This window comes from Saccoglossus kowalevskii, chromosome 1 (genome assembly GCF_978046115.1).
Source record: "Saccoglossus kowalevskii chromosome 1, keSacKowa6.1, whole genome shotgun sequence".
Classification (NCBI taxonomy): Eukaryota; Metazoa; Hemichordata; class Enteropneusta; family Harrimaniidae; genus Saccoglossus; species Saccoglossus kowalevskii.
This window is the reverse complement of record NC_140641.1, coordinates 19495343-19507569: the sequence shown is the minus strand read 5'-3', so window position 1 is coordinate 19507569 and position 12227 is coordinate 19495343. Positions and strand designations below refer to the sequence as shown.

Below are 12227 nucleotides of genomic sequence, written 5' to 3'. Positions count from 1 at the left end.
GCTCATGACAAATTGCACTTGCTCGATGTGATTATTTGACGAACGTTTCATGTCTAGAATGCAAGATAGCAGACAAACTACACAACATATGGATTTGATTTCACAGGAATGTGATAAACTTAATGCAAGGACAAATAGTTCATGAGTTATAGAACTTTTTCTCTTTTACTAAATCCAAGATGGCTGCCAAAGGAAGCCATTTTTAAAAGTCTACTTCAGTAACTTTGTAGAGCTATCAACAGAGATACTATATGCTAAATTGATTGTCAAACAAACAAGCTGTTTTTAAGAAGATAATTTTTTGAGGTTTTTTGCAATTTTTTGATAAATTCAATATGGCCGCCCAAAACCACTTGAATCATGGGAAATATTTTTATGAACACATAATCATCTTATTGAAGGGATGTTGTATGCCAACTTTGGTTTAAATCTGGCAAATTGTTCATGAGTTATAGCGTACTTTCACTTTTTACTAAATCCAAGATGGCTGCCAAAGGAAGCCATTTTTCAAAAATCTGCTTCAGTCACTTTGTGAAGCTATCAACAGAGATACTATATGCCGAATTGTTTTTCAAACAAGCAAGCAGTTTTTAAGAAGATAATTTTTTGAGTTTTTTGGCATTTTTGTGATAAATTCAACATGGCCGCCAAAAACACTTGAATCATGGGAAATATTTTTATGAACACATAATCATCTTATTGAAGGGATGTTGTATGCCAACTTTGGTTTAAATCTGGCAAATTGTTCATGAGTTATAGCGTACTTTCACTTTTTACTAAATCCAAGATGGCTGCCAAAGGAAGCCATTTTTCGAAAATCTGCTTTAGTAACTTTGTAGAGCTATCGACAGAGATACTATATGCTGAATTGCTTTTCAAACAAGGAAGCAGTTTTTAACAAGATAATTTTTTGAGGTTTTTTGAATTTTTGTGATAAATTCAACATGGCCGCCAAAACCACTTGAATCATGGGAAATATTTCCATGAACACATAATCATCTCATTGAGCGGATGTTGTATGCCAAGTTTTGTTTAAATCTGGCAAATCGTTCATAAGTTATAGTGTACTTTCACTTTTTACTAAATCCAAGATGGCTGCCAAAAGAAGCCATTTTTCGAAAATATGCTACAATAACTTTGTAGAGCTATCAACAGAGATACTATATGCTAAATTGATTGTCAAACAAACAAGCAGTTTTTAAGAAGATAATTTTTTGAGGTTTTTTGCAATTTTTTGATAAATTCAATATGGCCGCCAAAACCACTTGAATCATGGGAAATATTTTTATGAACACATGATCATCTTATTGAAGGGATGTTGTATGCCAACTTTGGTTTAAATCTGGCAAATTGTTCATAAGTTATAGCGTACTTTCACTTTTTACTAAATCCAAGATGGCTGCCAAAGGAAGCCATTTTTCAAAAATCTGCTTCAGTCACTTTGTAGAGCTATGGCCATAGGTGCTGCAAAGCAAATGTATAATCACATGAATGAGCCATTTTCGAGAAGAAGATTTTAAAAGTTTTTTGTCAATTTTCGGAAAATCCAATATGGCGGCCAAGGTCACATGACCGCTAAAGATTTTATTGCTTATATTTGCTAGACATGAGCAAATGATGCCACACAAAAAAACCGGAAGTTCCTAGACCCTCAGAAAGTGGTGCAATTGAGTACTTCCGGTCTGTGTTCTACCTAAGATGGCGGCCAGGTCAGGTGACCTACATAGCTGGTTTTGGGATATGCACCACAACTCATGGCCCTTTATCAGAATGCGAAATGGCAAGTCAATCGCAGCATTATTTTTCAAGTTACAGTGGTTACAAAAAACGGCGGAAAAATAATAATAATAATAATAAACATAGCAATTACAATAGGGTTTCGCCCCATAGGGCTCGAAACCCTAATAATAATAATAATAATAATCAAAGCAATTACAATAGGGTTTCGCCCCATAGGGCTCGAAACCCTAATAATAAACATAGCAATTACAAAAGGGTTTCGCCCCATAGGGCTCGAAACCCTAATAATAAACATAGCAATTACAAAAGGGTTTCGCCCCATAGGGCTCGAAACCCTAATAATAAGGTTATTATGAGGATACCTCCAGTACACCTGGAGTATCGACCGACATACAGCGGAGGTCGGCTGCGGTGTACTGTCTTCGTGCATTCTTTGAGGTATCCTTGTAATAACCTAATATTATTTTACATCTAGCATCAAAAACAATAACAATTGCCATTCCCTAAAAGCTGTATCAGCACACATTCTAAAACATATCTGCACTCATTGGACGTTTGAATTTTCCCTTATAAATTCTGTCACCTACACAAAACATTTTGGTCTTAAATCTTCCAAAAATAGTTGGATATTAATAAGATTATCAAGAGAATACTGCAAAGTATGTTCTCAGGCAGTACTGGTCACACTGACCTTCGGTATTCATTGTGCATACTTTGCAGTATATTCTTGTGATAACCTAAAATACAAATAATATGAAATACGTTTACCTTGGGAACCATGGATGATGATCCGTATAGAAACTTCCGGAAAAACGGCGACAGGTCTTCTGATGGGATTAAAGCATCACCAAATATGGCAAGGAAATTACTCCCAAAAGCAAGATGAAAAACTTGACAAAAATTCATTATAACAAACATTAAAAAGTTTTTTTCAGATATTATTTGCTTTGACAATTTCCATATACTATTTTCTGTGTCTTGGATTCTTGCGTTTGGGGAATTGCTTTCACCCTGGCTTTTATAGTTAGTAGTTGCGTGGATTCCAGTGTAACGCATAAATATCCAGCTCAGACAAGCTACACAGATACAGTAACACTGGAACATATGAAAATTATGTAAACTGTCTGAAAACAACTCTGCCCAAAGCACTGTGCTGGAACCAATCAAAGAAGCACACTGGCCGTATTTAATGAGCTGAAGTCGCACACCATGCTGCTTGGACATTTCAGTAAAGATCGCACACTGGGCCAGAAGAACAAATGTAAAAAGTGAATCATAGAGACAGAGACTTGTGAGAAGATGTAATCCAACCACCCAATTCGGTGACTCTTCATACCCAGCCCATGGAAACCATGGCAACAGGAAACACAGTGCATATAGTGGCGCTCCATATAATATTGACAAGCGTCTCTCTTGAAAGATTTTGGAATTGTCTTGAAAGTAACCAAACAAGGGGTCATTAACTGCGTTCCAAATCATATAGATTGTCTGAGCTATGTTGAACCAATCCTCTGTAATCTTGTACTGGTTCAAGAACAACTTGACGTAGTAGAATTGGAAAACAGAGTTCATCATTGTGGAACCCAAAGAAGTTGACGAGTACACCACAGCATTCCATGATAAAATTGGTCTTTTTCCACGTGGTAACGACGACTCTGTCTTCAGCTCTGCCATCTTCTGAAATGAGAAAAGGATTTGTATAGCCGATATAATAGCCACCGTTTCTAAAGAACACAATATAATATAATTGCGATATGAACTTGATTAAAACGCATTCCTGTATAGGGTTGCGTTTTAATTAGGGTTTAATTAAACTCAATTACAATGCGATACAATGTAGAATCTCGTTTTCATTAGGTTTAATTAAATAAAAGTTGAATATCCCTTGACTGAACATAGAAATGTTTGCGAAGCTTAGGTTTAGTAACGGGGGAAGGTATATGGTACCATTATATTAATATTAATATAAATTGAACCATACCTTTCCCTTTTACTAAACCTAAGCTTCACAAACTTGACTTAAATTCGATATTAATATAAATTATGAAATATTGTGAGTCCCCATGTTTGTGGCTCTACTTGTACAAAAGGTTCCACTTTGTTGGTGTGTATCAGGACCACTGGCTCCACTTATATTTCTATACACACACACACACACACATACTTGTATTGCAATATGTTCCGAGGACTTCATTGGATTAACTTTTAATATAGTTGAATTAACTTTTAATATAGTTGCGATATGAACTCGATTAAAACGCGTTCCTATATAGGGTTGCGTTTTAATTGGAGTTTAATTAAACTCAATTACAATGCAATACAATGGAGAATTGCATTTTAATTAAGTTTAATTAAACAAGAGTTGAATATCCCGTGACTGAACATAGAAATGTTTGCGAAGCTTAGGTTTAGTATCGGGGTAAGGTATGGTATAATTATATTAATATTAATATAACGTGAACCATACCTTCCCCCGATACTAAACGTAAGCTACGCAAAACGTATTAATAATCGAATTAACTATTAATATAAATTATGTTTTCCGAGGACTATGAAAAAGGTCCTCGGAAGGTGTGTATGTCCTCGGAAGTAGCTATATATCTGTATTTTTGTCCTCGCAACATATAGCAATCCAAGTACACACACACACACACACACACACACCCCCACACCCACAGACACACACACACTAATATAAGTTACAAACACAGATAGACAATGTATTTATTATCTAGAGTATTTCATTCACCATGCAGTTTAAAAGAAAACAGAAATTGCCTGAACAGCAGACAGACAATCTGATGACAGTAGCAATAGCCAAACACTAGATTAGAAATAAATAATTTTGTACATCTTACAGTTATGAAATTATAAAATGTGAATATTTTAGTATGTTTCTTATCCAGTAATTCATAACCTTAGCTGGCTTAATACAATGCACACCCAGTAGATTTAGATTGCATAGCATGCTGCCTCCATTGTAAACTACAGTGTGTGCAAGTCACATATCTCCGATATCTACACCACCACGTTATAGTTTGTATCTCGAAGTGAATTTGACTTGTTAACACGAATATATTTAGCATGCATAACGATAACGGTTATACTGACCAGGATGTTGTTATATTCACAGCATATGCTTCATAACCGGGCTTCATAAACAACGTAACACAATGAACACATTATTTCAAAATGACGGTCGTCGCTTCCAAATAAATTGCGCCCTCACATGGCGTTTTCTAACAAACAGTTGTTTTTACTCATAACTCGGACCCCCAGACTTGCGACAAAGTCCTCGTATAAAGTTCTAAAGTTTTGTTTTTCTATTCTAGAAAAGACATGTGATTGTTAATCATATTTCCTAACTTAAAGACCATACACAAGTGTTAACCTCTTTAAAAAGTAAAGTGAAACACATTTAGAGAATATCCTGTCTCAAATCCCATTATTCGATTCATTACAAAATTTCAGTATCCTTCAGTTTTCTAAAAAAACATTCAAAAGAAAAATTCTCCGAAAATTCAGGCGTAAAAGATGACAGTATTCAGTATTCTGCACATCACACCGCTAGGATTTGTTGTTGTATACACATGTTTATGAACATACATGATGTTTGTATATATGGTTTATTGAAACACTTAAAATTCCTCAGAAGGAATTAAAATGGTTACACTAACTGCTATAACACATATATAAAACATACAAATTTTACAAGAATTACTGTCTAAAGCACAACAATGGTTTAAAAAATAAATCAATAGACTACAATTACAAAAAACTATTAATAAATGTTGGTAATAATATTGGAAAAAAATAGATGAAATAATAATAATAAAAAAAGCAATAAACAGTAAATCAATGAAAGATGGAAATGAGAAAAAAAAAACGTATTAAAGGAGAAAAGTATTTATGTTAATTTGCCAGAAGATGTTGCTGTCTAAGGTTCGTGTTATTTTTGATAAATTGGGCAACTGGTATTTGTACATCAGACCATTCAAGTATCCCAGTGTATTGCACTTTACCGGTATGCACAATTGCAACATAAACCACGTCTATTTGGGTACGTCTATTTGAGATGACGTATCAATTTAACAAAACTATGTAATGCGGTGTGTGCTTGCAAACAATCTGTGTTTTGAAATTATACTATAGTTAAAAACACAGTTGTACAAAATGATGTGCTTGTGTAACAGGGGTGAAACAATCCGCCAATCAAAAATGATATCTGTTAATACAAAATTAAATGTTATCACAATTTATAAATTACTGGTTCATGTGGTTGTTGTCGCATGCATTGTTGGAACCAAGATATAAATTTGTTTTTATAATTATATTCTTTGTCAGTGATGAGTCGGAGTAAGACAACTCGGTAGATTTACCGATACGGTTCGTGGCTAATAATAGCCAAGTGAATTTCTGATATTTTTTTTCAGATGTAATCTAGTATTTTGGTTTTTGACCGTTGAATTTGGAACTTTTCATTTTATTGAATCGCTGGGGAGGGGGCTTTTCGGTTATTTGCACACTTTCAGTCGACGGGAAGCCCAATAACAAATTATAACAGATCAAAAACAAGCGCAAGCTACAATGTTACCAGACTATGTTCCCACTCTTCATTTACTGTAAGAGGCGTCAGGAGCCCTACGTACTACGGTTTCTAGTACTAGTTGATATCGCTCTCGTACCCATGGAGTCGACGTACTATGACAGTAGAGAGTTTAAGATTTGCGTACGTAACGGGAGCGTAGCGTGTTGTTCTAATTTCGTTTGCGTTACGTTCTCGGGTGTCAGAAAACGATTAAGTACAAACGTAACTGAACGTAACTGAAACAGAACCATGTCAATCCGTCTCTCATTGAGCAACCATAATATAACTATCCAATAAAATGTGTTATGTCATTTAGTAGTTAGCTCCCATACATTTTACAGAGCTCTTGTTATTTCCATCCGCTCTGCTGAAGTCCCATGTGCCACGAAGGAACAGTGTCACCAATCTGATGTATGCGGGTACCACATCAGATTGGTGACACATGCCTGTTTGCCGAATCCTCTTTCAGCAGATCAATGTCATGCGTTTTCAGTGGGTATAAATATCAGCTAAAATGCATCCAATATTTCTTATTTCAGCACTCTAATATAAATGTTTTATCAGTGTCAGTGGAAATTAATCAAAATTGACAGCGAGAAAAGCTCTCGGAAATCAACTACGAGTCAGTCACCTTGATCATTCTGTTGCCGTATTGGAAATTCACGGGGAATTCCTGATGATTTCGCCTCCATTCAAGGAGAATGGAGCTCACCCGGGCCCACTTCTAGTTCGATATCTAGAATAATTTCACTGGCTACGCTTGGACTGAATGGTCGCCCTGTGGGAAACGATTGTGTTCATGTGAAAGTTCACTCCGGCTCCTGTCGCCCAGGTGAGTGTGCGAAAATGCGTGGCCATGGAAACGGGACATCAAGAAGACGGTCTCTGGCGCTGTTAGGTACACATGGCAGCGAAATAAAGAACGCTGACGTTACCGCAGGTAATATTTCTTTTAGAAAATGTGTTGCTTCCAATGTGTTTCGTGTTGACACAAAACTGTACACGTTTTTATATTCTTCGTAAATATACACAACGAATTATAACAACTCTATGGCCAATGGCACACTATTTTATGTAATGAAATGAAATCATTATTCGTGGATAATTTTTTTACATTTTTTTTTTGTCTTACAGAAATTCAGTTCTGGGGAGGAACTATGAAAGTGTTTTCCGTACTGTGAGGAATATTTGAAACGCAAAGAAATATGCAAGAAAACAAAGATGGCCGCCAAGCGACGAGTAACAACCCAATTACAGAACTATTCGCTATTTTAATTATACTTTATCCAGGAGCATCAGCGAGCACGAATATAACATAAAATCCTAGAGTTTTGTCCCCCTTCAGAAATAGCTTGTAGAAGTAGATTGACATTCTCATGCTTTCCCATATCCTATACAAGTATAAAATGCCTAGATCATTATTTTCGTACCGACAGTGGGTGAAATGTTCATATTATATTTCTTGTCGAAAAGTAACAACTATCTCGTTAAGTGGTCTTAGCCGGGTTTTTAGTGTCCATATGGGGTGACGTTTGTGCATTTATTTATATAGCGTTTTTATGGATTTGAGCGTAATATATGTAAAAAATTCTGTGATTTTTCATTATTAATAAATAATGATATTTCAAATCAGTTATATAAAAATCATGAGTTAACATGTTTATTTTATTTATAAATAATAAGTAGGACACAGGTTACCATTCTGCGTAACAAGGGTCACGCGCCATCCTGCAAAGGACGCCGGGAACAGCGTTTATTTTTTCTCGATAATAGAGTTTTTTTCCCTCGACGTTCCGTTCATTTTGCTCAATTATTGTGTTTAAGTTCTCGAGTGCCCTCTCTATGGTACCTCTGTCATTGTATTCATGGAGCCCATATATGGGAATTGAGTGTCGTAACCGAGCTTACGTCATCACATTTACTGGATTTAACAGCCAAACGGAATACAGTGTTCACCGTTCACCGACAGTAATTTAATTTAAACGTTTCCAAATGGCAGACTACAATTATAACAGAGTGGCATTGTGGACAACATTTCGATGTGTTTCAACAGCGTTTGAACATTCCATTTCAACTTTGGAAGGGGTAGTTGTTTTCCACTACCCGTTTACAGAGGATGTTCGTCTTGGTCGACAAACAGTTTCCATACCAAACTGGGGTGAAGTTTCGTGAAGTGAAGAAGAAACTTGAGTGTGACCATCCTCACAGTAGCACTGTGTTTTTCAAAGAATTCGCATATTTTTTCATGTCACATCCGAGATTGTGTGCTAGATAATTTTAAACATTCATTTTTGATTAGAAAGCCGTCTAAAGCAATACGATCACAATATATTGCGCGCATGCGCTGTGTTGACGAATAGATGTCATTTCGGCCAGAAGAAGTTGGGTTCCGTGAATTGTGACAGTTGTACAGCTATGTGAAGGATACGCTAGGACAGAACCCAGTGGTTATTGATGCTGATGATTTGTTGGATAATCCCAAGGCAATCATGAAGGAATATTGTAACAAGATGAATCTGAAGTACCAGGACAGTATGGTTCACTGGGATGAGGGAAAATTAGTAAATGGGATGTCAATACCAAATATGGAGGCTTGGTACAGCACTGTTAGCGGAAGTTCTGGCTTTTCGACGTCATACCATGATCCGTCGGATGATGATGTTCGTCTACCGGACATTGTTGTCCAATCAATTCACGACTCTGAGCCGTATTATCAGCAATTGTATCAGTACCGAATTCGCGGAAATGATACATCAGATTTATAGAAGTGATTGAATGTGAGTCTTCTCTGAGATATCATGTAGTTTTTTTTCTTTACATGCATGTCCCAACTTTTACGGTAATTGGAATATGTATATAATATATTTATGTTGGAGGAAAACTGACAACGTCGTTTAAAGACATATCACCTATCGCTTCAAAATTTGTGTGATACGATTGACCAAAGCGGTAATATTGAGCCTATTTATCATGGCACAGCAGTATGTTACAGCTCTTTCAGCCAAGGCTGCAATGCAGATGATGATGTTAAAGGAGCTGTGATAGTAAATGAACGATAAAACGCGTTCCCATATGAGCATTCATGTGTATCTGTTAAGAACCAAATCTCATTCATTACAAATAATGTAGCCTGACAAGTTGGCGTAGGTGGCGCCCTGGACTGCTGCGATCGTTGGTGGGGATCGCAGCAGTCCAGGGCGCCACCTACGCCAACTTGTCAGGCTACAAATAATGTAGATGAAAATAACCTTTATTTACGTGTTGGGACGACATTAAAACGGGAAATTACAAATAACATGAGCATATAATCTCGCAAAGAAACTTGACGAGACTACACTGAAAATCTCCACGTATGATATTATTCATGAATAAACTAAAGTTTTGTGCAAATTCGGATATAAATATCAACCCAGGAAACAAATAAATCATATCATATGAAAAGAAGCAGCGCAACAGAATATGTGTGCGACATTGTATTAACATGGAGACACGATTACACTAGATTTCCTAATTGCTACTTACTATGCATGTATGTACGTACGTTTAGTTTTCATATGATTTAATCAAGGTACACTTCTTCTCCTCTCAAGTTGGGTTTAAGGAGCTGGTCTATAAAACATGTCTTTTATTACTTGTTTTATAACCGACCCTCCTAGCGCCAAGACAATAATTTAACAATATCATAAATGTTCGTATAGTCCATGTTATTGGCATGTTTTACTAGTACATAGTAATGAACGGTCAGTGGCGATTACTGCAAAATAATTCAACATTATTGCTTCAAATGTCTGATAAAATATTTTTGACTTGGGCTAGAGTACAGCTAAAACTAAAATATGTTTCTGATAACAAGTACTAGTTATGGTACATATTGAAATGCTATTACAGTAGTTGCAATACTTTTTTAGTGTGCATGCTTCCAGTCACTTAATTTAACATGTACAAAAATTTACGTTTTTTTTTTTTTTACTAAAACGTGGTAAGCCTATATAGACTGTATTGTATAGCGCCACCAATGGCAGCTGTCTCCAGCACTAGGCTAAGCATTGGGTAACAGTCACAGAACGTAGTAAATCCAAATAGGCTGGTCTTTAAAGATTTGAAATGTATACCGGTATATTGATACCCAAAAAATGCCGTTTAATGCAGTCAACATTGTTCATTGCAAAATGCCTATCAGATTTCAAAACATTCTTTCCATTGAAATTCAGGTCATTCATTATGACAGTGGTTCTTCGGTGTATTGTGCATCTCGTCAAGCATGACGTAAAACCATTTTGATCATACTACAATAATGAATAGAAATTCAATTCTTTGATGAGTAACAAACAAATGTCCACTCCCCTTCCGCAATTTCTGAAAAAATGTATTTGAAATGAGACAACAATGTCTCCTGAATAATTAAATCTTCATTCTTTTTTCTCATTGACAACTGTACAATGCACTCATTTCTATTGCTATGTACTTATTTGAGATTTTATTATTACCATTTGTTTTTTTACCTATACCTTTGTGTACTTGCCTTTAATATGTGTAGCTTTTTTATTTGTTATCATTAATTTTAATAAGTGTATTATTTTTTTTCTTTAGTTTTGTAATTTTGTAAGTTTAGTTTTATATTTGTAGTTTATAAGTGACCTGTACTTTCTGAAGTCAGTGCTGTGTCAATAAACATACACTACAGTGAACAGAGATAAGAAATTAATTCGCACATACAAATCCAGGAACAATGAAACCACAATTGTTTTCACCTAATGACACAGATCAGTACCCAAAACCACATAGTGTCTGACCCGCCAAAATATTAAAGTGTGAGCCACACAGTAAGCGGCGTTTTACAAACAAGTCATAGAACTATTTTAATGTTGATAATACATCAGACAGCTGTCAATAAACGTTGTACAGTGTTTTTCTAATCTCTCATGTTCCAACTAGTCATACTATTTTTTACCTTGCTCGTATCATCAAAGATGGAAAGAAAAGGTATGTCGTCGATGTTGTTTCCGTCGTCGTCGTTATTGTCGTCGTCGTCGTTAATAATTGTTGTTATTGTGAGCACAATAACTTTACTAATTCTATTCCAATTTTTTTTCGAACTTGGTCACCTAATTTATCAGTATAAAAATTTCCGTCAGTATGGACGACATATGTTCTGTGTGAAAATATTATGCAAAAATTGTGAAAATCTGATAAAATATTTTGACTGTTTCTACTTGACTGATCACTGGTGATATACATTCAAAGGTCACTGATCTCAGTGGAAAAATGCATTGTTGTATGTGTTCAATGAAGCAAATAATATCGTTGGTTATGTATCTCCCAAATCCCATGGGAATACTAGACTGGGTTTCAAAACCAACTCATGGAGAGAGTTTTTGCATAGTCTGATACACATTTGCAAACCTACCAATACAATCTTAACATATAATCAGATGTCAGATAATCGATATAAGCACTCTTATGAATTGGGTGCCAACTTTTTGATCGTGATCTGAAGTCACTAGAAAATTTTAGTTTAGTCCAAAGTTATTAAAACAAAAAATACATAAAAAGCAAAATGCAAAATACTTGGACAAAAGCCAGCTAAGATTTTCTGTTATCTTGCATTCTAAATGCAGCACTTTTTTCTGAGATGAGGCATTGGTTTTTATACTAAAATATCTAAATTACTTTGAATAAAGCTGGAAATTATGTCCCTTAAAATAAAACAAATTAAGCACCAATGTTTTGTAAGATATTGACATCTATCAAGGACATTTGGTAGACTGCTTTCCCACTGCTGTTTTAATCCTAAAACTTGTTTGTATTCAAAATTAGTTAGGACAATGCATATTCATATTGAAACTTAACTATAATAAAAGAAATAATATTATATAAAAAAGGGCAAGGTTACCAGAGG

The 12227-nt window shown here is 35.4% G+C and overlaps 1 protein-coding gene across 1 annotated transcript; it reads right to left on the bottom strand.

Annotated features, from left to right (window-relative positions):
• Nucleotides 1–2343: 2343 nt before the first annotated feature.
• On the bottom strand, nt 2344–3363 carry LOC144350672 (solute carrier family 68 member 1-like; the record flags this gene model as incomplete). The annotated part of the gene is made up of 2 exons (XM_085496709.1): nt 2344–2349; nt 2509–3363. Coding segments are annotated over 2 exons (861 nt in total), but the record flags the coding sequence as incomplete, so codon positions are not given.
• Nucleotides 3364–12227: the final 8864 nt, after the last annotated feature.